We start from the raw sequence: 27987 nt of genomic DNA, 5'->3' as shown, positions 1-27987 counted from the left end.
CCCATTAATCATCTCACGACCCCTCAGATTTATCTGCCGACCCCTAGGTTGGGAACCACTGGACTAAACTAGCTAACTGTATATAAAGTAGTGTAAACTAGCTCCACCTCCAGCAGCTACAACAGTAACATGCTGCTCTAACACTGATGCTTCACTATTAATAATCTAATGATGTCATATTGTGGTGTATTTTCATTAAAAGTCATTGGTGTGCTTGAAGACAATATTAAGCTATGCAGATTGATTTTATAAGTTTATAAGTAATAAGGGCTAGTGTGATACAATTTGTATTGGTGTAGTTATAATCTCATGAACCATATTTAATCACACTGTACGTATAGAGGCACGGTAGAAGAATCATAATCATACACTGGAGAAATTTGAGTGTGTTTGTATTACATGTCACTTTGCTTGGGTCTGCTAAAGTCTTCACCTTTTAAAAAAAAATACCCTCTGAAGGAGATCAAGAAATAAGGGTGTAAAATGACTAGAATAACTTATAAAAAATAAAAGGCCAGAAGACAACTTGGCAATAATGGTGTAAAATGATTCCCAATACTTATATATAAAAATTGGATATAATCAGGTAGAATTGAATATGCCAGTACATATCCTCAAACAGCTCAAAACCTGTTTTGAAGAGTTTTGACCAACAACGAGTGACGGAGATAAAAGATACATAATAATTGGTCAAAAATTAGGGAGGGTGGATGATAAGGTGTGACCTAAGCCGACCCAAGGGCATAAAAACAATGCCCCAAAGAAAAACCTTTGGAGCGATTTGGTTCTTTGTAAAAGTGCTACTTGCTCCCCTTTTATTTGCCGGCAATAAAAGAACACTTTGCTGCTTGGACCTCTGACTCCCTTTTTATTATCAAGAGAGAGTTTTTTGCTCTGGTGCATTTTTCTGTAACAATTCGATACAACAATATATAATAATATATCAGTCAGAGGGACCAAACCACTACTTTTACTGCAATACTTTAACTACATCAAGCTCATAATACTTATGTACTTTTACTGCAATACTTTAACTACATCAAGCTCATAATACTTATGTACTTTTACTGTAGTAGGATTTTTCATGCAGGACTTTTACTTGTAATGGAGTACTTTTACATTGTGTATTGGTACTTTTACTGCAGTAAAGGATCTGAATACTTCTTCCATCACTCTTGTACAGTCATCAAAAGACAGATAGGCTGACCTGAAAGAACAATTGTGTAGTCAAACTTATTATTAAGTACCACAGACAACCAATTTAAGTCCTTAAAGTTATACTTTAGAGATATTATCGAAATAAAACCACAGAAATCTGGTGTAAATGGTGTAAATGGAAGAAATCTCCATCTGTCCTCCGTAGTTCCCTTCGTAGGGCTCTTCTGCACATTTCCTACAACTTCCCACTTCTCAGATGTCAGACGGTCCGGGGGCTCATGTTGCCGTCCTCCTCCTCCTCCTCCTCCTCACCCTCCTCCTCCTCTGAAACGGGATGTGATGTAAATACACAGCAACTTCTCTTTTTTTCTCGTTCCTCTCTCTTTGGAGTGTGCGGATCTTCTTCTTCTTCCAAGACATTTGTTGAAGCAAAAGTAGGAGACGCAAAAGAAGACAGACGGCAGACAGGAAACCTTCAGGGAGTTAAAGTCACCGTTAGTTTTCTCCACCATGATCCTGTGAGATCCTCCGTCTCTCCCCCCTCCCTCCCTCCCCGCCACCGACAACACTCACACGAGCTGCCGCACCGGACTCAGAGAAAAACGGAGAAACCCGGAGAGAAGCTCGCAGCTGGACAGGTAACCAGCAGCTCATTAAACAGCGTATGTGTCTGTGTTATAACATTGTGAAGGAGGGAAGAGAAGCCGGGTGAAGTGTTCAGACTGCTGGAAACTTTGACTGCATGACAACAGAGCTGAGATCAGTGTCGGTGCTGCAGATGAGGCCTAAATGTGACATCTGAGATCTCAGCTTTGTTATCTGGAGGAGAAGATTTTTACAAACTTTAGTGTCAGCTCATACAGATGGTTTTAAAATTACAAAGGTGCAGAAAATCATATAAAACAGCAGACAAAAGCACCACAGAAAAGTCAGGAGCTGCTGCTGCTGTGACCTTGTTATTTTAGGAATGATATAGAAATATATATATAGAAGCGTTCATGAAGGGTTTAAGAAGCCTGCAGGTTACAATTATAACTATATTATAGGATAAACTTTCATAAACACTCAGATTATAAATGTTGTTGTGATAAAAATTAGAGCTGCAACAATTAGTCAATAATCAATTAATGGATGAACAGAAAATTAATTGTCTACTTTTTTAATAATCAAATAATCGTTTTAGTCATTTATTAAGCAGAAATGTTGATATTTGGATGGTTGAAGATTGTGAAGCTCCTCTGTGTCGTACACGACAAACTGAACATTTTTGAGTGTTGATTGATCAGACAAAACAAGGCATCACTATGAGCTAGTTAAGACGAGTATTTTTCACTATTTTCTGACATTTTATAGACAAATCAATTTGATCGATCATTAGCTGCAGCCCTAAATAAAATAGATATAACAGTTTTTAAGTACACCATGGTTAGTATAAATTAAACATGTAGGTGAAATAATATCAAGCACAATACAGCTGATATAAACTGAGCTGCAGCTAACATTTAATTTCATTATTGATTAATCTGCCAGTTGTTTTCTGAATTAATCGATTCATCTTTTAGTTTGTTTATTTCAGTCACAGTAGTGACTCTTCCTGGAGCCCACAACTAAAAAAAACACATCCCTTACATTTCAGGCTGCAACTGATGATAATTTTCATAATTTAATCTGTCAATTATATCCTTAATTAATCTATAAAATTAGAGAAAATGGTGAAAACTTGTCCACAAAGATATTCAGTTTACTGTCATAGAGGACCAAAGAAACCAGAAAATATTCACATTTAAGAAGCAGGAATCAGAGAATTTGAGCATTTTTTCTTAAAAAATGTCTCAAAACAATTAATCAATTATCAAAATCAAATTTCTGTCAATCAATTTATCGATTAATCCACCAATCCTTGCAGATTTAGTAACATTCATACTCACAGTCAGACTCAACAATACATAACACAAACAAAACAACAAACAACATGTTTAGTTTATAAAATGTTAAACTGAAAAAATGCCGTTCACCATTTCTCAGAGCGCTCAGTGATGTCTGCGGTTAGCGTGTTTTGTCCAACCAACAGTCCAAAACCTGAAGATATTCAATTTATTGTTAAGAAACGCATCAAACTGTCACATTTGAGAAGCTGGATTCTGTAAATTTTGGGCATTTTTGTTTGAAAAAGGACTGAAACAATGAATCCATTATCAAAATAGGTGCAGATTTATTTTCTTTCAATCAACTAATCGATTAATCGACTAATCATTGCGTCTCTAAGGCTGATGTTAGCATTTAGTCAGCTGCTAGCGTGGCTGTAGACTCTTAGTCTGCAGTGTTTCCATAAGCTGTGTGTGTGTGTGTGTGTGTGTGTGTGTGTGTGTGTGTGTGTGTGTTTTCGACTTTATGAACTGTGCTGTGTATTAGGTGTCATGTTTGGGTTATTTTGATGCTCAGAGCTCAGTCAGCTCAGTTTACCGGGAGGAACTGATGACTGGAGCAGAGTTTCAAACCTTTAAACACTCCTCTTCACTTTGTATCACTCCCTCTCAGCACTCAGCTCATAAAGTCCAACGGAAATCACATTTAATCTGTCAAAAATGATGTCAACATCTTTTTTTTTAAAATACATTGTTAATATTTTTTATTATGAAGAAAAAGGGTCTTTGGGAAAATATCAGAAATGCTCCTTTTTGTCTCAGCTGACTGGAGGGGTGTGTCTGTGTTTGATTGACATCAGCTGGGGGGGGGGGGGGGGGGGGGGCGTGTCAGTGTTAGAGCAAAGACCAAACCAGCATCTAATGCGTCCAAAGTGACATTTGCAGGTATGTTTACATGCTGTTTAATGTGCTGCCGCTGAGCAGCTAATTGGCTACCTAGCATACTAATTGACATTAGCGGTGTGCTTTTCCCTGGTGAATGTTTGTTTGGTGGCTTGTTCAACAAACTAAGCTGCAGGACAAGACGTGTGTTCATGTTTGTAAGTTAGATAAGAAGGAAACTTTAGCAGGAAAGCTAATGTGGGTTGTTGTTCAGTCTGTGTCTCTTGTGTTGTGTAGCAGGATGCAATCAGGCTCAGTGTGATCGTCTGCTCTGACTTTGATAGAACGCCACGTTATAGCTTTATGCAGAGATTTGATTTGCTGTATCAAAATAAGGACTCCAGCTACATAAATAGATGATTGGACACTGTTGAATCATCAAATGAAAGCAAAACAAGGGGATGACATAATGAAACCAAAGAATTTTAAATATAAATTTCAAGTGTTTGTTCATAGAAAGTCTCTTGACTTCCCGGACTGATCGTTATTGTAAACGTGGCCCTGGTTGTTTTGGTCCCAAACAAAGAAGAAGTGAGTTCTGACAGCTGGTCATCAAGACATTGACGAGTGATCATATCAGTCCCCTGCAGGTATATCTTAACAGCTTCACGTTTGTGATATGAGGCAGTAAAAATCTGATTTGGTGTCTTAAGAACAGACCGTGAGAGCTGCGTGGAGATGCAGAGAGTCCCAGTGTGATTTCACAACAACAGCAGCAGCTCAGTGTTTGGCTCAGACTGTGAGAGCTGACAACTCTGATCGCTTACAAAACAAACCCAAAACTACACAATGGAAGACATGTTGTTTCACACTCCTGCCAGTCAGCAAGATGGGATTCATTCAGGTGGATAGTAACACTTTTGTCTGTTCATGACTGGGATTGTATCTGTGTTGTGTTGTGACTGAGACTGAAAGAACATCCAGAATGAAACCAGGTCCAGGACTGTCCCGCTGCTGCCGGTTTATATTTCTTCACATGATGTTTTGTTCTGTTTAAAAAACAAGAAAAAAAAGTCAGTTTCACCTCTTTGTTTCAGTCTGTTTGTCTTTGACCATCAAACCTCCTCTGAGGTGAGCCACAGCAGGTTTGTCGTCATGTTTTCTCCCTCAGGGTAAAAAAGTCTCTGAAGTGAATTGATTTTCGAAACTTTCAAAATAATTTGTAATTTAAAACACAGATTTGCACTTAAGAGTTCCCAAACATTACCATTAGGAACAGAGTTTTATATCTTCAATATCTAAAACTCATTTTTATTCCTCTCATATGGTCGGTGTGTATGGACCAGAAGCAAGAAAGAGCTCCACAAAATTAATCAGATTGTAGTAGTTTTCAGGGCTGTCCTTCACCTTCCTTCATTGTGATACATTTTAATCTACAATCTAGTATTATAATCTAGTGCTGCCATTAAACCACTGCAGAAGAAGAGGACACGAGATGACGTCATTAAAAGAGCGGCAGCCAAAGCTCAAACGATGGAAAACCATGTGGAAAACGTGATGGAAATATGACATTTCTGTTAGTTTCATGTATTCATTTGAGGAAGGTTACAGTCTCCTCATCGCTGCACACAGATCTGATGTTTTCAGCTCTTACAGCGACGTTTAAGTCACATCAGAATCACAAACAGGTTTATCGCCAAGTTAGTTTTCACATACAAGGATTTAGCCTTGGTGTTGTGATGCATAACGGTCAAAATACAAGTACTGCAAAAGTCAAGCAATTATAAATATAAAATGAGAATTTAAAATAAAAAGATGAAAACATCTCTGCAGTATTTAAAATGAAGATACAAAACATTGTCCTAGGAATGTGCCAGTGTTCATAGTATAAAGAATATACAGTACATGTCAAAAGTTTGGACACACCTTCCCAATTCCTTGAATGAAATGGTCTTTCCAAACTTTTCACTGGTACTGTATGCGATGTTCAAATAATAATAATAATACAAAATTTGCATTATAAAAAAGACACATGCTTAATATAGATCATGATTTATTTACTTAGTCTGTTTCCAATTAACTTTGTTGCATTTTTTTTATCGATACGCACACTTTTCCATCTCAGCCAAGAGAAAAAACAATTTTGTGATATTTTCACGTCTTTATTTTTTGCATTTTCTTTAATGCACAAATTGAAAATGGCATAAAAACAAAGGATTGAAACACACTAAAACACACATACATACGTTGAAAGAAAGGAGGTCGCAGTTGCATCTTTTCGGGGCGTCGGAAGCTGTGAGTCAGACTTAAACAACCGAAATTTAACAAGATGCTGTCTGTATTAGCATTATGTGTTAGTGTGAGATATGTCTTTCTCATCAATGATCACAGGACCCACTGGATATTGAGATCACCAAAATTGAATCAACTCAACCTGAAGCCAACAAAGTGAGACCAGAAAACACAATCTCTTTCCAGCTAATTCCTTTGGCAGTTTAGATAAACTTTTCCAAAGACATTTAACAGGACATTATGTAACCATATAAAGTCTTTGACCCCCTTATCGGTCTCTGATGTGAGTGATGATGCGCTCATGATGCCGTTTCATACACACACCACACCAGCCACACTATTAAGCACAAACACTTACAGGAATCAGTCAAAATGGCTTCTGGAGAAGTGGCAGCGGTTCCAGTGGATGCAGCAGATTACAGATGAGTGTAAATGAGCGTGTGAGTCGAGTTTCCATCTGCGAGTGGCTCATTAAACTATTAAGAAACCACACAGAGGATCTGAACATAGCTGCTGCTGCTGCTGAGGCGAGATGATGCAGACGGAAATCATTTGGTTTTAACAGGCAGGACTTTTAATGAGGCGATATAACATCCCATAGAAGCAAGATTATTTCCAGGATAAACTCACTGCAGGGACAATACGCTCTGATAGGTTATTTATCATCATAGCTCAGCCTTTTAGGTCAAGGGCATAACACTAAAGGCAGGGTCCAGAGTTGAAAGGGACATATTCTGATTTTTCTGGGTTTATATTATTTATATCCTGTTCTGATGTTAGATGTTCAGTAGTTCCAAAAACTTGGGGTGAACATATGTAGAAATGCTCCCTGCAAGTCAAAAGCCTGTTCTGAACGCTTTGTTTGCGACGCTTTTTTCCACTTTGCAGACAAGCTGACGTCAGCTCGTCAGACATGCCAATAAACGGCCATCTGTTCTGTAGCCTTGGTTGCTAAGGTTGTTGCTAAGGTTTTTTCCATGTGTTGTTCACGTTGTCCACACTCATATTTCAGATCAGATTCAGCTCCAACGTGTACAGATGGATTTGAGAAGTTGACATTTCGAGTAAAAAAACAAGAAAAAGTAGTGAAATCCTGCAACTATAGTTTGTTGCCACAACCTCCCGAATCACGAGAAGTCTCCTGAGAGGAAGCTTCCTGAAGCTGACCAATCAGAACAGAGTGGGTTCATCAGGAGGGGGGGGGCAGGAGCTAAAACGGGCTAAAAGCCCCGGAATATAAATATAGACCTGGAAATGGAGAATATGTCCCCTTAAGTTCTTGAATGCCAGTTCTTATCAGATCCTGGTTCTGGTTCTAGTCCTATTATTTACTTTGGAGAAAAAAAAACATGTTAAAAACAAATGGAAGTTTTATTTTCCGCAGTTTTAGGCTGCCACAAACAGTCATTGGTCATAAAAAACAAGATCTTGTTTTGATTTTTATTGTAAATGTAAGCTGATTGCGGGACATTATGATTTTGACATTAATAGCAGGGTTGGTTCCTGTCTTTGAGTCAGACACTGAACATAAAAAAAAAAAGAAATTTGGCATCCGCTCAGCAAAATACCCGGATTCAGGAAGCTCCAGCGCTAATGAATCACTTATCAAACATTCTATCTCTCAAACCCCGTCCTACTAATGTTAGACAAACACTCTGGCTATAATCCATGAGCTGGGTCGGCTTCTTTCTGCTCTGGATGTGTGGAGTTTATACATTCTGCCTGTTTCTCTGGGATTCCTGCAGGTGCTCCGTTTCCTCCCACAGTCCAGACATGCAGGTTCAAATAGTCCAGAGGTGTGAATGTGGTCGTCTGTTTATATTAGAGTTCTTCTACTTGACGTGACTTTGGCAGTTTTGTTGTGTAACGTTTCAGGATGTAACGCTCACTATTTAATTAATTAAGAAATGTCTCTCTTTCTCTCTCAGACTGAAGTCATCTGTTCATCATGAAACAGATACAGCAGAGCTAATGTGCGCATTAATCTGGTGAATTTATGGTCATTAACTGATGTTTTTTTTAGGTTTTGGGTCTCAAATTTGTCACGTCACAGTGATCTCATCTGGCTTTCTACTATGTTCAGTTTGTGCAAACAGTGAACTTGTTTTGAGGACATTTTTAAAGTCACAGAAGTCATTAATCTGAAGTAGAGCTGGAGCGATTTGTCAATTACTCATTAAGTTGCCAACTATTAAATTAATCACAAACTGTTTTGATAATTAATTAATCATTTCTGAATATGTGAATATTTTCTGGTGTCTTTAGTCCTCTCTGACAGTAAACTGAATATCTTTAGATGGTCGTCTGTTGGTCGGGACAAAACAAGACGTTTGGGGGTTGCATCTTGGGTTTTAGGAAACAGTGATCGACATTTTTCACCATTTTCTGACATTTTATAAACCAAACCACAAATCAAATAATAGACAGATTAATCGATAATGAAAATAATCGTTAGTTGCAGCTTTAATCTAAAGCTTTTAATGCTGTTTGATGCCATAAATAAATGTTTATGGTCCTGCAGCTTCAGTTTGTCTCATCACTGATAATTCACAGAGTCTCCACAGAGACATGAGCTGCTGTTCTGTTCCCTCGACCTGCTGCTGACAGGATCATACCTGTGTGTGTGTGTGTGTGTGTGTGTGTGTACCATAAGCATGTAGGTGCATGTGCATCTGGAGTGCAGTATGGCTATACATGTGTGTTTTAAATGCCTCCAGGTGCATGCAGGTGTGTGTGTGTGTACATTCCTGTCTTCAGGGATTTCTAAGCAGCAGAGTCTCGAGTGACATGTTCACTATCAGAGTCATTACTGGAAAAATTCAAGGGCGTTGTCAAACCTGTGGTTGGTCTGAATCAGTGGATCAGTTGGTAAACTTGGTTTGGTTTCTTTTCACACAGAAAAAATCCAAGCGAACCAAATGCATCACTAAAAGACAGGTGAGAACGTTCTCTCCTCTCATTGGTCAGATGTGTCTGGGGCGGGAGCGAGAACGTAAACACAGGAAGAAGGTCCTGAAGAAGCTTCTATCTGCCCAAATATCAAGAAGACAACTTACTTGGTTGTTAGTTCAGGTCAGACCTCGACTCTTTCTCCGGCTAGCTGCTAGCAACTGTTGATTTCACTCATCAACATCCCAGCGTGCAAAGCGCTCCTGGCTACTGCAGCCGTTTAGCTCAAACTTGCAGCCTTGTAGTCGGTCTGATGGAGGTTGGATCACATTCCCACCACAAACGGACCAAGACCACTTCCTCTAAAGGGTCTTTGTGCGGTTGTTTTGGTACTAGTACAATTGTCACGTTGAAATCTGCGCAAACGAATCGTACCAACAAGGAAAATCAACTAGAGTCTCATTCAATACACTGAATATAGTCCATACAATCTGTACATCCTCTATAAGTCATAAAATTGGATGAAAAAAGACCCCACATTCAGGTGTGTTTGATTGTGTTCACCTTGGCTGCAGTGTTTTCTGACAGTTCAAAGCTCTGCATGTTAAATCAAGCGCTCCTCACATTCCTCAGATGCCAGCAGCTCTGTTTGAACCATCTGCTGCTCTGCTCCTCTTCAGACCTTGTAACCGTCACCTGCTCTAATGTTTCGTTTGCATTTTAGGCATTTTGCTGATGCACTTGTTTAATTTTACACAGAGTGCAAGAGCAGTGAAAGCTGAAGCTGACAACCTGACTGAAACAAACACACACAGACTACAGCCTGAAAGGAGGTTTAAAACCAACTCTGCAGATGTTTCTTAATGAATGACTGACCTGCGATGCATTCAGTGCAGTGGTGGATGTGTTTAGATGAAATTTAGTGAGTTTGTAGTAAAAACTAAAATATCATTAATATCTGAAATATATCATAAGTTGGAAACACTCAACTAAAGTACATGTACCTCAAAATGGTACTTGAAAGGGACATATTCTGCTTTTTGTGGTTTTCTGTTATTTATATTGTGTTCTGATGTCTGACGTTAAACATGGTCAAAGGTCCAAAACTGGAGGTCAACATATGCAGAAATGCTGCCTGCAAGTCAAAAGTCAGGGCTTCAATCTGCCTTGAACGCTTCGTTTACAATGTTTTATTCTACCTTGCTGACGAGCTGACGCACATGCCCATAAACATCCATCCGGTCCATAGCCTTGGTTGCTAAGGTTGTTGCTAAGGATTTTCCGTGTGTTATTTATGTTGTCCACTCTCATATTTCAGATCTGATTCAGCTCCAATATGTGCTGATGTATTTGGGAAGTTGACATTTGGAGTAAAGAAGAAGAAAAAGAAGTGAAATCCCACTAATATAGTTTGTCTACGTAGCCTCCGGAGCCGGAGGAAGCTTCCTGAAGCTGACCAATCAGAACAGAGCGGGCTCATTAGGAGGCGGGCCTTAAAGAGACAGGAGCTAAAACCGCCTGTTTCAGACAGAGGCTGTACTGAGTTATAATTTCTTAGAGCACAATGTGACGTCTTCAAATGTCTTGTTTTGTTTGACCAACAGTCCAAAATTTTCACTTTTCTATCATGTATGACATATAAAAACTCAAAATCCTCACATTTGAGAAGCCACGACCACAAAATATTTAGCGTTTTTCCTTAAAAGTATGATTGAAATGATTATTTAATTATTAAAATAGTTGCTGATTAATTTTCTTTTGTTGCAGTTCCAGTTGGTTCACACATTTTGTGGTTGATTGGACATCATGTTGTAGAGAGTTGGTCTGAGTTTGTCCTGTTTCTACGTCAGAGGCCGAAAGTGAAGATTTAAGTGGACGTTTAATGTGGCACGTTGTGTTTCACGGTGCTCTGGTGGTTGTTGTTGATTCACTGGTGTTTTATTCACCTTGAAAACATGTCTGAATGTGGCTTCTGGTAATCATGTGTTTGAAAAAAAATGTAAGTGGTACATGTAGGTTTTCATAAGAAACCTATTAGTGTGCACAAATCTTATGAATACACTATGAAGTAAAATTTCTGGTACAGTTTCCCGTTGATAATCATCAGGGAGTCTTTACTGTCTAACTGTGTGTCATTACAGACATCTGGACCTCATCTGGGCTGTGTGTACGTGTGTGAGTGTGTGTATGTTATATTGTTTTGTTGTGTTGCATAATCAGACAGACAGGCTGCAGCTACAGAAAAGCTGCATTCAGACTGAAAACAGCACCAAGTTTGTTTCAGGCAGAAGTGAAACTACAGCCAGAGGCGTCATGTCCACTCAAATATATGAGATCGGATGGCTTCAGAAATTGTTAAATTCTATTTTCACAATAAGTGTTTTTAATTAGCTTTTATAATTTAGTGTATAAACAAAAGTCTCTATTCTGTATGTTTTTATTGGTATTTAACTGCCGGCTACACAAAGACGCCCCCTTCTCTGTTTAAGCTACTTGGTTCCCTCCAGCTAGAAAGCTCGTAGCATCAGTAGAGCTCGTAGAGACACTCAGATTTTTTTTTTTACCATGTGTCCCCCTGGGGGTCTCTGTAATTTCACCATCATCAACAGTTAGTTGTTTTTTTCAGCAGTTCATTGCTTCTCCTTTTCTGTGTGCACTGTGTGAAAATTAAAAAACTATATATTTCCTAAAAACATCTAAAAATCTAGCGGTTTGTAAGTATGCATGCTGATGTTTTTGAGTATACTTTTGTCACTTTTCCTGGAAGTGTTTTAAGTAATACATGTATCAGTCTGAAGGTTTATCAGACACCAGATCACTGCACAGAGGTTTATTATACTACGAAGTAATCACAGTCACCAGGTAACAGAATTAGAAGTATTCCACCTGGAAGTTCTGCTTGCACCTATTTTATTGGCCATTATTGCATTGCTGGATGTTGCTATATTTCCCTAAATTTAGCCCGGCATGTTCGGTATCTGTTTAGGATCTGTCTCCACTGTTTGGTAAAGCCAAATAGAGTCACCAAAGAGTCTTGGATTTTGGTATTTCAGCTCTATTCTGTTGTCCTCTATTGTCTGTTCTGCTTTGCTCTCAGTGAACTCTGTCTCATTCACCCCTAAACCAGAGAGCGAGAGAGAGAGAGAGAGAGACATGCAGATTCCTGTGTGTAGCTGTAAGAGAGAGAGAGAGAGAGACTTGGAGAAAGGCATGTGGATTCCTGTGTGTTTGTGTGAGCGAGAGACGCAGAAACACACGGAGGAAGAGGGATAGAGAGAGAGCGCTGGGTTGCGTTGAATGTTTGGAATGTTGAGGCTTTTGGCTGCAGTATGTTCTGACAGAGGGAGGAGGGAGGAGATACAGAGGGAGGAGATAAACAGGGAGGAGGGAGAGGAAAAGGAGGATAGAGGGAGGGACGAGGGAGGAGATAAATAAGGAGAAGACAAAAGAGAGGAAGCAAAGATGGAGGAAAAGCAAAGCAGAGAAAGTGATGAAAAAAATGAAACAGTAATAACCATCAGGCTGCAAGTCCTTCTGTTGTTTATAGTTTTTATTCAGTGATTATTCAGGTATCAAATTAAAATAATTCATTACAAATACTCTTCATAAGTTATAATTATAAACGCGGTTTATCTAATGTGTAAATGCTACAAACAGCAGCTTCAGTGTTTGTCTTCACCAGAGAAGAAAGAGGAAAAGTGACCTTCTGGTTACGCGAGCAATGACCTCTCTCTCTTCAAAGGAGAAACTCAGATGAGATTGGCTTCCAAACCAGTTGTGATGTCACAAATCATGCTCGTAGATACACTTCTTGAGGTCAAAAACATGTTTTTCTTCTTGTTGAATGTATGATGTATGTGCAGAGTTTGTTTTTACATTCATCTGCTGGAGGAGGAAAGTTTCTCTGAGCTTGAATCTCAGTCAAACATTTGTGACATCACAACTAGTTTGGAGCCAATGGTGGTCCAGTATGCGACTTATACAATTGTGAAGTGGAAACTTGAAGCCTCCAGTGCACAAACACTGAGGATGGACTTTACAGTGAAGGAGGAGACATCTGGTGTCCAGCAGGAAAACTTTAGAAATCAACAATATTTACATATTCAGAGATCCTGGATAAGGAGGAAATGATGTTTTAACTCAGTAGTTGCACTTTTTTATGGAAAAAACCAACAGCAGACACAAATTATTAATCATACCACAATGTTTCATTTTAAAACATGTCTTGAGGGGGTCTTTAGACTCGTATTTAAGGTGAGCACAGAAAAACACAAAGCAAGTATATTTATGTAGCACATTTCATACGCGAGGAAATTCAAAGTGGTTTATGTAATGCAAAAAGAACATAAGGTATTTTATAAGAACAGGAATACGAAGAAAAAAAATACAAACAAGACTTAAATAAGTAAGTAAAAGCAATTCAACAGTGAAATACATAAAATTTGATAAAAAGTAAAGAAGCATTAAAAAGCCAGCGTAAAGGATAAAAATGATAAGGTGCAGCTGTAAAATTTAATTAAAAGCCATGGTGACTGGATATGTCTCCAGTTTAGATTTAATAGTCAGCATTGTCTCTAGTCTGAGATCTTTGAGTAGTTTGTTCCAGATGTGAGCAGTGTAGAAGCTAAAAGCAGCTTCACCATGTTTAGTGCCTCTTTAAAGCAGCTATAATCAATATTTTTCACTTTCACTATTATTTATCACTGAATGAGCTGTCAGGGTGTAACGTGTGGCAACTTTACTGTTTTGGTTCACTCTCAGCGCTGCCTCAGCAGGCAGCTGTTTTCAGAAAAAAAAACTCTAAAAAGCCACTGTACACTACCTGCTCAGCACCAAACAGCAAACAGACACAGTTAGCTGTAGACTAGCTGGTGAACATAGTGGAGCATTTAGCAGCTAAAGAGCCAGATATTTCCCTCAGGAGTTGGTAGAGAGCAAAAACAGAAGTAAAAGAGAGTGAATATTGGACTTAGATTCACCAGGTGGACAGAAACACGACTCCAAATGAAGTCGATAATGTTAATGTTGCTCCATAACTGCTGGATGTGGAAATAAGCAACTGTTTGCTAACAAGTTCAACATGTCAGTCAGTGTTGTGTTCACTACTTGTTTCTGCTGAAAACTAGTGGACAAAACATCAGTTAACGCAGGTTTAAGGAGCCACAAGTAGACCAGAACCAGCTGAGCTGAGATGATCTGAGATTTATGAACAAATAGTAACACTTCTTTTGTTCCTCCTTCAGCAGATGAATGTGAAAAAAACAGATTTCTAGTGTCAGTCTGTGCACATACATCATTCTGCACAGTGACGCTCAAACATCACACTCAAGGAGTAATAAGCAAAACATGTTTTTGAGTGAAGGGGACTTTTAACCAAGTAGCTGCCTAAATGTAACCAAACCATAGACGTGGTAGAGGAGAAAACCCTCATATAAATAGCTTTTGTACAGTCAGTCGAGACACTGAAAAACAACCTGTTGTGTAGCTTAGTAACGAGGAAACTGTTTTTGTGTCTCATCAGGGTCAAAAAATCCCTGAAATACTCCAACAGGGAGCAGTTTATAGTGGAGCTGAATTTCCTTCTTGTAAAAACAGTTTGTTGGAGTTGATCTTCAGTAGGTCGTGTTCTCAGACTGGAACAGACGAGATGTCACACTGAATAAAAGAAGGACTTCAGCTGCCTTTTTCTTTCTCTATCTATGTCTTTCTCTCTCTTTCTCTGGTCATGTGATTTTGCTGTAGAGATGAGCAACAGTGCAGGAATCTGAGCTACAGCCAACACATTACATAAAGCTCTGTCTTTCTCTCTCTCTCTCTCTCTCTCTCTCTCTCTCTCTCTGTGTCTCTCTGTCTCTCTGTCTCCCTCGCTCTCTCGTCGCCAGAAAATAAAAAAGTGAGCCGCTGAGTTCTTGTCCAGCTCGGCTGCAGTGAATGAACTCACTTCCTGAAGGCAGAACAGAAACCTACGTCAGGACAAAAGGACACATCCAACAGAAAAGAAAAAAAAAAACTGTGTTTTGAGAACTCTTCAGTATTTGAAAGTTTTTACAGTTCTGTTCTCAGCTGTGAGGATCAGTGTCGAACAATCTGTTAAAGCATCATGTGGAAATGTGCCGGCTGTAATCAGAGAGCTGCTGCAGGTTGTTGTGTCTGTAAACTAATTCAGTAACGTTCAGTCACAGAGAACAGTCTGATTAGATCAATTTGTTTCCAAAGATAAGTTGCTGTGGCTCTGTAAACTGGCTTCTGCCCACAATATTCTGAGCTTGACAGAAGTCAGCTAGGTTTGGTTGAATCAACCTCTAACTAGCAGAGTTTACCTCAGGAGACAGTAGGCGTGTTTCCATCCACCTGGTTTTATTTGCGTTTTTGATTTTGTGCTTAAAAAAAACCTGAGTGGAAACACAGAAAATTCAACAAAATCTCAACATACCACAAAAAAGTGTTTCCTCTTGTCTGAAGAGTAAAAGTAGTTTGGTGGATAAATATCAAATGTAAACAGACTTAGTGAATAAATGATGATATACATAAAGCATGTGACTTAAATGTCACTGAAGAGCTGAAAACATCAGATTTGTGTGGAGCGATGAGGAGATTGTAACCTTCCTCACATTAATACGTGAAACAAATAGAAATGTCATATTTCCATCACGTTTCAACATGGTTTTCCATCGTTTGAGCTTTGACTGTTGCTCTTTTAATGGCATCATCTCTTCTTGTGTCCTCTTGTTCTGCAATGGTTTAATGGCACCAACTGGAGAATTAGTGCCAACAACTGTTTATCTCCAAATATTCACACAACAGCAGTGGATGGAAACAAACATTAATATACATTTTCTTCTGCTGATTTTTGGAAATTCGGTTGAAATTTGGACAACATTTAGATGGAAACCCGCTAAGGCTCCACTTCACTCAGCTGCTTGACAGACCCGCTGCTTCTTCCCACTTTAACCTGGATAACAAATCGAGGCTCGGTGCTCCGGTAGGATCCACACGGAGAGCCTGGGCTAGCTTGGAGATTAGCCGAGCGTTAGCCGCAGCATTACCAGAGGGAAGCACAACCAGCTAGCCTCCACTAGCCTCGCAGATAACCCTGGCTCTCCATTTGGATCCAACTGGAGCACCAATCCTCGGTTTGTTATTCAGGTTAAAGTGGGAAGAAGCAGCGGGTTTGTCGGGCAGCTGAGTGAAGTGGAGCTTGCAGAGGAAGCACCAGAAACGTCAGGGTGAAACAGTCCATGGAGGGAAGCACAGGCAGGCGGTGGAGGAGAAGGTGATGAATCGGCTTGTCATATCAGCAGAAATGTTCATTTCGGGCCAATGCCAATATTTCACTTTAAAGTCTTTATCAGCCGATACCGATGACGTGCTGATATTATTGTGCATTCCTAGTAAATTTCTCAAAGAACTTCAATACAAAGTCAAGAGGTTGTAATATGTAGCACACCAAGCTACAAGTATTCCTGCACATGTTCAGTAACGCCTGCATTACACAGAACTACTCTCCAGAGACTGAAAATTTGATCCCTGTTATTAGTCTTTGGAGCCGTTTCTAAACAAACTAACATGACCAAACTCTTCATAATGAAGGAACATGTCACCCAGTGCAGCGGTGTGACTCACTGACATGTTTTTGATTTAGTTTTTGGACAATAACGGAGCACAGAGGAATACGATAAATCAGGGTTTGATACACACACAATACTTGTTAGTAGATCAGTTCATTGTTGGTTTGGATCCAAACATGAGATTTGTTGACAAGAAGAAAAATACCGAAAATCACCAGAATTGTCCTTTAACTGAAGTTGCTGTACAAAAATGTTGCCAAAAGTATATTAGTTATAAGTTATAAGTTTCCTAAATTAGAAAGGGAAATATATCTATTTATTCTGATCAAATATTTTTGATCTAAATTGTGAAATCACTAAGAGATTGACTGTAACAACTTTGTCTTTTGGTCAGCAGGTGTTGATGTGGACACATTTCAGCTGGTGTTCAGAAAGTGTTGAGGTTTGATAGTTAGGAGATCAGTTCGTTGTTGGTTTGGATTTGTTGACAATAAGAAAATTACAGAAAATCACCAGACTTATTCGGCACATATTTTCAGACAGTCCCTTCTGCAATTCATTCATAGAGTTGCACTTTGTTGTCCATGCGGAAGGTGACAATAAAACAGAAGCATAAAAAAGTAACCTTAAAAAAATAGAATCATTAATATCCCTAATATTGTAGCTATAAGTCCATTTAGGACATAATTTAATGTAATAATATGATATTAATTTGGCTTCTTCTTCCATCCATTCATCTTTAAATTGACTAAAATAACTCGTCTCTTGAAATAAACTTTTGTTGATAGGAAGGAGAATTGCAGACATCTTTGGTAAAATGTTCATTCTCAAGCTGTTCCACTTTACAGAAAGCATCAGGAAATATGATTCACTCGACTCTCTCTGGTCTCTCTGCTTCCGTCCATTGTTCACATCTCCTCTTTTTCCTCTCCCGCCTCAACTTTATCTGCCTCCTCCTCTTCCTCTCTCTTCTGTTTTCTCTCCTTTATTTCTTTATTTTTGTTTTTATCAGTCCTCAGCCTCTCCCTCGTCTCTCTCTCTCTCTCTCTCCCTCGTCTCTCTCTCTCTCTCTCTCTCTCTCTCTCTCTCTCTCTCTCTCTCTCTCTCTCTCTCTCGTCTGTGTTCAGCTGCTGTCTGCCTCCTCTTTGTCTCTCTCCTGTCCAGCTGTTTTCTCCAGTGAGTCAATCTTCGTCACGTTGACACAGAAACGACAGCAGAGAAAAGAAAATGTCCAGAGGAAGAGAGGATGAGCAAAAGAGCAAAACTCTGCTTTTAGTTTTAACATGAAATAAAAATGTGTGTGTGTGTTTGTGTGTGTGATTTCACAATGTTATTGCTGTTGGAGCAGTTTATAAATACCGGACACAAACAGCAGCCCACTCACAAAGGTTATGCAACACTGAAACATCAACACACACACATACACTCTCTCTTCTCTTTTAGTTGTCCGTCGTGTCCAATGATGACGCTTGCTCCAAGGGACACGGGGGAAGGAGGGTGGGTTCAGCGCCATTGACGTTGGTGCTATTTCATGTGGCTGTGGAGGCTTATACGTCAGCCACACACTTGTCCACAGGTGGGGCAAAGTAGCCCAGATGTTTGGGTAATGCTGGTAGCCCTCTGGTGTTGTTTGGCACGTCTTTCGGTCTTCCTCTCTTGGTTGGTGTAATGTATTTGTTCGGTCACCCTGGTGCAAGTGACCTGCCAGGCCGATCTATCGAGTGCCAGAGGTTGAAGATGGATGGGGTTTATGTTGCAGTGCTTCAGGAGGTCTTTGGTATAGTCCTTACAGCGCCTCTTGGTCCACTAGCAGCCTGTTTTACATCACTGTGTTGCCCATAGAGGGCTTGGTGGGGTAAGCGGTGGTCATGCATGTGGATAGTAAGCCCTATCCAGCGAAGATGTTTTTTAGCCACTGCTGCTTCCATGTAGATGGAGCTGGTCATGGAAAGAATCTTAGTATGGGGGATTTGATCTTCCCAAGACAGGCTTCTTCAGGATCTTTTGAAGGCATAGTGGAGACCCATACTGCATCTTATACAGCAACCTTGATGCGGCTGTTTATTTCAGTGTCAAGGTAGCAGTCTGAGGAATGTGTGGAGCCAACATAGGTGAACTGGTCCACTACTTTGTGAAACATCATTGATTTGGAAGCTAGGAGTGAAGGAAGTTGGATAGTGCGTTGTGCCATGACTTCAGTTTTTTGAATGTTGACCTGGAGACCAAAGGACTGGTATAGGCCAGAAATTGTTTAGGGCATGTTGTATGGACTCTGGGCTTTGTTCCAGACAGCGCAGTCATTTGCATATTGAAACTCACAGATTTGGCAGGTCTTTGTCCTTGTATGGGCCTGGAGTTGTCAGATGCTGAATAGACCTCTGTCTAGGCAGTACTCTAGGTGAACTCAGTCTCTTTGTCCCAGGGCATGGTGGAAGAGGTGGGTGATGGCTGAGAGGAGAAGACTGAACAAGATCGGTGTGAGGACACAGCCTCGCTTCACCTTGAAGGACTCTGACTGGAGTCTTCCCGTGAGGGAAGAGCTATTGCTTCAGGACGGAGAGAAACTTAGGTGGTACCTCATTTTTGTAGAGCTGTTTGCAGAGCATCTCAAGATTTATGGTGTCAAAGGCTTTGCTGAGGTCGATGAAGGCTATGTAAGGGTCTTTGCGCTGCTCTGTGCTCTTCTCCAGCAGCTGCCATAAGACAAAGATCTTGTCAGTAGTGGATCTAGACTTCAGGAAACCACATTGTGTTTCTGGGAGAGCACTTTCCAAAATGTGCACAGGTCTATTGAGCATGATTTTTGCCAGCGCTTTCCCTGCAATGGAGAGGAGAGGATTCCACGGTTGTTCCCACAAACTGCTCTGTGCCCCTTCTGTTTGTAAATGACCACATTGTTGGTATCCTTCCAGTCCTGCGGGAGGATCTCAGATTTTCAGATGTTTGTGATCAGGAGGTGTAGGAGGCCTGTGAGGAGGTACCCCCCCCCATGCCGGGATGCCATCAAGTCCTACAGTTTTGTTGCTCTTCAAGCCCTTGATGGCATGGGTAGTGGGTTTCAAAGAACTGTGGCAGAGTATTGAGATGCGAGGATCTGGAAGTTTATTGAAGATATAAAGATCAACGGGGTTGGTATGGTCTCAAAGTGATCCGCCCAGCAGCCAAGGATTTTATGAAGGTCCTTGAGAAGAGTGTCTTATCTGCTGATCAGACAGGGGCAATAGTTTGCTTCCTGGAGCCGTATAGGGTTTTGATGGCATCATGGAAGCCCCCGCTGTAACTGCAGTCTGCAAGGTTTTGGATCTCTTGTGCCTTATGCTCCCACCAGGTGTCTTGTAAATGAAGTCAGGAGTGATTCATACTGAGTCTCATCCCTCCTGCTGTGGTTACAAAACAGCAGTGTCAGTTGGAGACAGTAGAAACACTTTCAGTCTGTGTATGAGAGGTGTATCTACGTTTATGTTGGTTTGGTGTGTTCACAATTTGAAAGCAGATAATCAGTGAAATTTCTCAATATATGCAATGAAATGCAGTCTCAAAATTTGGCATAAACTCCTTGTAAAGAGGAACCCATTTTCCACCTCGATGTGTGTTTCCAGGGGCCAGATGCATAAAATTGTAGATTTATGACTAAAACTGTGTATGCACAAAGCCAGTAATATGCATAGACATTATTTTCATCAGATTTATAAAGTCGTGCGTATGCATGTTTCTGTTTTATACATCTCAGTCATTGTGAAACCAAGCGCATGCGCACAAGCCTCATTTCCACTCTCACAATTAACCATAAATGGATGAAGACGCCCTGAACCAGCTGTTTCCATATCAATACCCTCCCTGCTCCTCCAGTCTGTACACCTGACAATGAAACAAACAGGAAATAAGAAGTGCAGTTTCACAGATTGTGTTGCACCAGTGAGGTTCTCCAACAGCCAGAACAGCAAAATAAAATGTTGATGTTATGTAAATTTAAAGACTGATAAAAATGAATCACACAAAAGTAATCAATCAGTGTTACATTTATAAATGCACCTTTGATTGGCATTTTACAGATTGCTGTGTAAATGCAGAAAAAATCACACAATCAGTGCAGCTGGTTGTCAACCTAAACAAACAATGTTTTACTAAAAGATTCTATCTCTCACCTTATATTTCATCTCATCACATCAACCTCAGATCGCTTTAGAAAAACGTGTGTAAACTGGTCTGAAGTGGTCAGCGTGAGGTGTTCACATTCTCTCTGCACATTCTGTGTTTATGATACCAGTTTATGTGCGAGAAATGGCTTATACATGGTTTATATGTGTATGCCTCATTTATGCATCTGGCCTCAGGTGTTCTCTGTGTAAAAAGTAGTGTAAAGCCTTTTGTGTCTCCAGAGGGAGCTGAAGATGTCAACAGTGATGTCATTTGAGTGTCAGTTGGGGCTGAAGACTACAAGTTTGAAAAGTAAAACGATCTGGGGGTGTGAAGTTAGAAAGAAGTGAGGTTAGCAGACCTCTGTAGCTCCTCATCTCTGCTGGAGGATAACAGTTCCAGGCTACATTAGCCGTTACTAGCATCGCACATTATGTGGGTAATGTAGGTGACAGTGTGTAATATAAAACTGACTGCAAACACTTTAAAACATGTGGGAGGGTTGAAACACAGCATATCTGTGTTATATGAGTGGGAGGGGAAGTGGGCATGATGTTACTGGATAATACACTCTAAGGTGTTCTGATATAGACGATAATGCACTCTGACAACCTCAAATCCACCTTTATCTGTTGTGTTTCTGTTTCAGTTTGGTTCGCTTTTTATACTTTACTCTCTTTATGTTGCTCAATCATATTGTCTCGCTCTCACATCTAAATGGACAATATATTAAGTAAACAAGTTAAACTTTACTACAATCTGTCTCCAGATTAACATCGTCCTCTGTCGTTGTTTTGACCCCTCTGTTTCTCTGTTTCGCTGTTTCTCAGAGATGTAGCGTGTGTGTTGGTGAGATTGGCGGACCATCATGCACCTCTTCCTGCTGCTGATCCTTCAAGCCACAGCAGCCTTCGGACAGATCGACCCAGGTACACCTCCCCCCACACACACACACACACACACATACATTTGTTCTTATATACTTGTGAGGACTATGAAAGATATTATACATTCCTAAAGGTGATTTCAGACAGCGAGTTGTTGCCTTCACGGCTGCCGCCTGGCAACATCGATGTTTTGTCATTTCAACCAGCGGCAGCAGGGCACAACCACAACCACACCCAGCTACCTCTGCTCCTACCAGCCAGTACACTACAGGCTGCTGCGGTCCACCTAGTACAATCTCATTACACTGCTAAATAGAGCGGGTTGTGACTTAAAATAGAAGAAAAGGTGTTCAATACATAGTAAATTTTGCTAACTAGTATAATAAATGTTGCATTGACTGCATATAAATATGGATGACGCATCTTCACTTCCTGCTGCTATGCAGAAGTGAAGCCAAAATATCTCTTTTCCTGGAGTTGCCATCTTGCTTGTGTGACGTCATTTGGAGTGTAAGTCTGTGCATAATCAGACTTTAAATACTGTTACTCTTCACTGATCTGTCTGTTTTCTGCTAGTAAATAGGTAGCCTACGTATATCATTCAGGAAAAAGCCTACAAGTTAAATCAGCTCCAGCAGCCGCCTGTCTGAAAACACCTTTAGCCCCTAACATAAACCTAAATCTAATATTAACATAAACCTAAATCTAATATTAACATAAACCTAAATTTAACATTAACATAAACCTAAATCTAACATTAACATGAACCTAAATCTAACATTAACATAAACCTAAATTTAACATTAACATAAACCTAAATCTAACATTAACATGAACCTAAATCTAACATTAACATAAACCTAAATTTAACATTAACATGAACCTAAATCTAACATTAACATAAACCTAAATCTAAAATTAATATAAACCTAAATCTAACATTAACCCTAAAATGAAGTCTCAACCCCCAAAGTCTAAAAATTGTGCTCACAAGGTTAGATGTACAGGTGCACACACACACACACACATATACACTGAGTAAATGGCTGTATTTAAATGGTTGTGATTGTGTGTGTGTGTGTGTGTTAACAGCACACTGTCGCTATGCCTTGGGCATGGAGGATGGACGGATTAGAGACGCTGACATCACGGCATCCAGCCAATGGTACGAGACCACAGGACCACAGTACGCCAGGTCAGTGCAACTCAACAAGCGACGTGATTGATCAGACACATATAATATAAATAATATAGATAATAAGAAGTAATAACAACTATTTTATGAATAAATCATAGTTTCATCATAAGTTTTGTCCTTCATTTTCTATTCATTTTTAAACTGTTAATGTTTATCTGTTTTATTCTGCTGTTTTCATGGTGTTGTTGTCTCAGTCTGGTTTCTTTTACAGACAGAATTTTAGTATCATTGAGAAAAACTTAAAAATATATTTTTTTAAATTATTGTTTCTATTTTAAATTATTATTATATTATTGTATTTATATTGCTTTCTTCATTTATGCTTTTACGTAGTTTTTGCAAATAATTATTGAATTTTAATTGTTTCCTTTTAAAGGCATTTTCACCCAAACATTTATTTATCAAATAGTTCTTTATTTAAGGGCTCACAGATTTACATCAGATGTTTGAAAAGCTTTTAGTAAGTGCACTGCAGACTGTTTGACAGTTTGAAGTGTGTGTGTGTGTGTGTGTTTGCAGGTTGAACCGTGAGGAGGGAGACGGCGCCTGGTGTCCTGAGGGACAGCTGGAGCCTTCAGACAGCCAATACCTGCAGGTTTGTGCTCTTCAGTGTTTAAAAAAAGAAAAGAAAAAAACAATCTGAAACATGTTGAATCACGTCCAGGTACCCGCATGAGTTTAACAGTCTCAAAGTCTGTCAGTGTTTGAGATTCTCAGTCATGCAGGTCAAAGGAAACTGGACCCAGATTTTTGATGAAGATGTTTTGCCCCTAATATGAAAGTCTTCCTCAGTCCTAAACTGAAGACTTCAGAACTTAGGCTGAAAGTGAAATCTGAAAGTGTTTGTTTTATTGATTATATAGGGAAATTGAGGTATTATTTAGGTTATTAATTAATAAAATACAAAAACAAAATACATTATTTGCACAAAGTAAATTTTGTGAGTTTTAAAGTCACAGTGAAACAGAAGTTAGAGCGTATTGAGCTTCGGTACTGTCACATATTTCCCAGTGAAAAGGAATATTTGAGCAAGGGGGACTTAAATTAAGTCCTCACGTTTGATTGGACTGCTTAAAACTTTACCGTAGACATTTTTTAACATCTAACTTCATGTCAAAGTGTTTCTTTTTCATCTCTGTCAGAGTGCAGTGCTGCTCTGATGGATTCATATTTTCTATTTGTTTCAGCTCCTTTAATACGACTGGTGACACTGATAAATGTGTCTGCTGGTTTCTGACAGCAGACACAAATTTGTCTTTTCACTCTTTGTTTGGGAACATTTTTGTGAATGAAACTCGCCCACAAATAGAGCCGAACAGGTCGCCTTATATGGACATTTTAGGGGCGTCAATGATGCTAATGATGAAATCTCGGAAACAGCTCCTCATGATCAGGTGACATTCATCAGGCTGAAACCAGAGATTTAATACAAGTGTGTGACGTCAAGAGATTTTGTTGAATCCAACTCAAATGAACAAACCTCACAGAGAATTTTGAGATCATGAAAAGTGAAAAGAAAACTGTGTTTTGGCTGCACTACTGTACATATATAGACTTTTTGTGTTTGACAGAAACCTGTTGATGTGTTTCTCAGGTGAACCTGGGTAAGCTCACCTTCCTGACAGTGGTCGGGACTCAGGGACGATACGCCAGAAACTCCGGAAACGAGTTTGCCCGAGCTTACCGCCTCAACTACAGCAGGGATGGCGTGCTGTGGAGGTCGTGGAAAAACCGGCTGGGAAACACGGTGAGTGACTGAAATGTTTCACTTCAGATTTTAAACAAAGCAGTGTGGGTCACAACTGGCTGAGAGGGGGGTTGGAAGTGAAAAATGAGGCAGGAAAGCAGCAGCAGAAAGAATAGAACAAAATCTGAAGAGGAAACGTGGGACAGAGTGATAGAAGGGAGCAACGGAGGAAAGAATGGAGAGACGGGAAGGAAAATAAAATAAAAAAGATGCTTTTTTCACTCTGAGCTGCTTCTGGTCATTCACACTCGTATCAGAGGAAATGACATTTACATACCAGCTTCCTGTTGGCACCGACGGCTTCGGCAACACCAGCAGGACACAATTATAACAGCAGAATCACGTTTTCTCCTTCACATTCATTCAGGGAACTTCCCAGAACCCAAATCTCTCAGTCATTCCTCATTACTGATTATGATTACTATCATTATTATTAATCCAGAAACGTCCACTGAGAAACATATGACTTTTGAAGGTGGAAGGTTAGTAGACTCAGGTTAGACTAACTTTTTCTGAAAATGTATTTCCTTTTTATTTATTTATGGTATTACTCAACAGGGACTGTGCACATAAATAAACATTCCTCTAAATGCGCCAGAGTTAGAAAAAAGGCCATTTTTCATCTTAAGTCCCTGGACAGATGTTAGATAAGAATATAAGGTGGGGTGGGGTTCATATTTTAGTATTTGATTAATACAGGGACATGGTTAAAATATTTTGTATATCTTTTTGGCAGCTAAAGTTATAGATACTGTATATGCATGGGTAAAGTATAATTAATTATGTATAATTATTAAAGCAGAGAATGAAGCAGATAGATTGGTATAGATGATTTTCACTTTTACAACTAAGGATGAGCACGCAGCAGTGGTCGCCGCAATGTCATTACTGTTTAGTGAATTTGTATGCAACACTCATCCTTGCATTTCCAAAAACCTTTTCTTTTGGAACGCGCCATGTCTGACAGCTTGGCATCTGTCAACTCTGGCGAGCTAACACGACACATATCCCAGTAAGAAACAGCAGCTAGTAGCAGTGATAACGCTAACACAGGATCATGACGTGAGACACTGATGACCTGATTATTTTCTCTTTAAAATTATAAACGGAACAACACAATGCCAGCCAAAGCCATCGGTTTACACAGAAACATTGAAAGTACACATCAAACCGATCACCAAAGTATTGATTCCAGAGTATGACAAGCATTCTCTCTCTTTACTTAACAGCCTTAAACACACAGTAACAGACTGAGCTGTTTTACCTTGTTGATCTTCTCATAAACTCTCAGTCATTCTGGTTTGTTATCTGCCCCCACCCACACACATCACACTGATAATGTTGCTCGGTAACCCGACTGTAGATCAGAATAAAGATACAAATAGAGATATTTTTGAACTAACGGATACAGTAATCTGTGCTTAGGGGTTTCTTGCAAAAGAGATCTTGATCTCAGTGACATTTCCTGAATAAATAAAGCTTAACTAACTAACTGGTGTATATGTATGGATGTACATGGATATTTCTGTGTCTATAGGTGTATGTACTGTATGGATGCATCTGTGAAAACAGGGACAGTTAAGTTTATATATATGTCTGTCTTATCCAGTTTCATCTGTGTGTGTGTGTGCAGCATTGTTGTGTACAGAGCTGACTGTTTGAACATTATGTCTCTCTAATACTGTATTTGTGCCCAGGTGATAGAGGGCAACAAAAACGCCTATGCCTCAGTCATCAACGATCTTCATCCACCAATCATCACCCGCTACGTCCGTTTGATTCCGATCACCATACTGTCCACCACTGTCTGCATGAGAGTGGAGCTGTACGGCTGTCCCTGGGACGGTAAGACACATAGACACACAGTCACACTGTACATGTGTGTATGTGTTTGTTGTCATCAGAGGTTGTTTATTCAGCAGATTTAGACTTCTCAGAAATGTTAACCCCTCCGCCGAGACCTGTAAACTTCTGAGAAACCTCGTCACTTTAAAATGTCAACAGCAAAACAAAGAGAGTAGGACTGTTTTTAATCAGTTGTGCAATAAAACCAAATCAGGCCAACAACTTGAATTTGCCGTAAACTATTAATGTGACATTTTATCACTCTTTGCAACAGAAATTTTATTTTATTTCATCAGACAAAAACGTTTTACTCGGCTTTCAAAGAGGATCAGGCTGCTGTACTGAAATAAAAACTTGATTGCTATGAGCTGTCAGTCGTTTGACTTTCATCAGGCAAGAATGAACAGTGGTGGAAGAAGTATTCAGATCCTTTACTTATGTAAAAGTACCAATACAGCAATTTATTACTCCATTACATTACAAGTAAAAGTCTTGCACGATTTCCTACTACAGTAAAAGTACATAAGTATTATGAGCTTGATGTAGTTAAAGTATTGCAGTAAAAGTAGTGGTTTGGTCCATCTGACTGATATATTATTATATATGACATCATTAGATTATTAATAGTGAAGCATCAGTGTTAGAGCAGCATGTTACTGTTGTAGCTGCTGGAGGTGGAGCAGCTACAGATCCAACGTGGACCCATCCGCAGCAATATTACACACTCAGAGCAACTGGTGTGGTTAGGTTTAGGCACAAAAAACACTTGGTTAGGTTTAGGGAAAGATAGTTAAAATGATCACTTGAAACGTTGTCATGGCAACAGTAAACACCATGTGAAAAAACTGTCCCAAGTCGCTGTTTGAAATGTGACACTCGTGGTTGGAAGCGAACAGTGGTCTCCTGCAGCAAAGACCTAGCTAGCTAGCCATCCACCCAACCCACCTCCTCCTAAAAAGGAAAATGTCACCTTGTGTAGACGTCATTGGTGTCATGGCGTCTAATTATGGCGCAGATGGGTTTACATTGGAGTTAGTTGAAAGCCCAGTGCGTCTAAATGCTGCCTTGTGCGTCGGTATCAGACGCTGATGGGTGTGACAAAGCTTTGGTATATGATGCCCTCGGAATGACAACAGGCTGGAAATTCAGCAAAAAAAATTGTGCTGGATTTGAATGGAAAGTAATATCTAATGTGTTTTTTATGGATCTGCCATCGTTGTTGTGACATGGGGGGAAAATCGACCTTGTATCAGTGTTTCATTCATTCGTTTTTAAATTACATGCCAATAAATTGTGCTAAAAATCACGTTTATAGTTGAAACAGTCAAGCTATATGACAGTAAAACTTGTTGTATTAACCCTTTAACCTGTGCTCCCCTCCTCCCTGCAGAAGGTCTGATCTCCTACAGCGCTCCAGAGGGTCAGCTCATGATGCCACCTGGTTCTCCCATCGCCAACCTCAACGACTCCACGTATGATGGAGCACATGAGAGGAGGCGGGTCACACACTCATCACATT

At 39.7% G+C, this 27987-nt stretch overlaps 1 protein-coding gene across 2 annotated transcripts in view; it reads left to right on the top strand.

The window, feature by feature from the left end:
* The first annotated feature begins 1503 nt into the window (after window positions 1–1503).
* Window positions 1504–27987, top strand: part of ddr2l (discoidin domain receptor family, member 2, like) — a 44589-nt gene continuing 18105 nt past the window's right edge. Inside the window, exons 1-7 of one of the 2 annotated variants that reach the window (XM_067573403.1) lie at window positions 1504–1796; window positions 21622–21720; window positions 22771–22873; window positions 23396–23471; window positions 24471–24623; window positions 26321–26468; window positions 27859–27964. In XM_067573403.1, the coding sequence (XP_067429504.1) occupies window positions 21660–21720; window positions 22771–22873; window positions 23396–23471; window positions 24471–24623; window positions 26321–26468; window positions 27859–27964 (647 nt within the window). In that variant the 5' untranslated portion in view covers window positions 1504–1796; window positions 21622–21659. The remainder of the gene's footprint in view (window positions 1797–21621; window positions 21721–22770; window positions 22874–23395; window positions 23472–24470; window positions 24624–26320; window positions 26469–27858; window positions 27965–27987) is intronic. The other variant, XM_067573413.1, reaches the window with a different exon arrangement.

This window comes from Thunnus thynnus, chromosome 2 (assembly GCF_963924715.1).
Source record: "Thunnus thynnus chromosome 2, fThuThy2.1, whole genome shotgun sequence".
Taxonomy (NCBI): domain Eukaryota; kingdom Metazoa; phylum Chordata; class Actinopteri; order Scombriformes; family Scombridae; genus Thunnus; species Thunnus thynnus.
This window is presented reverse-complemented; position numbering and strand designations above follow the sequence as displayed.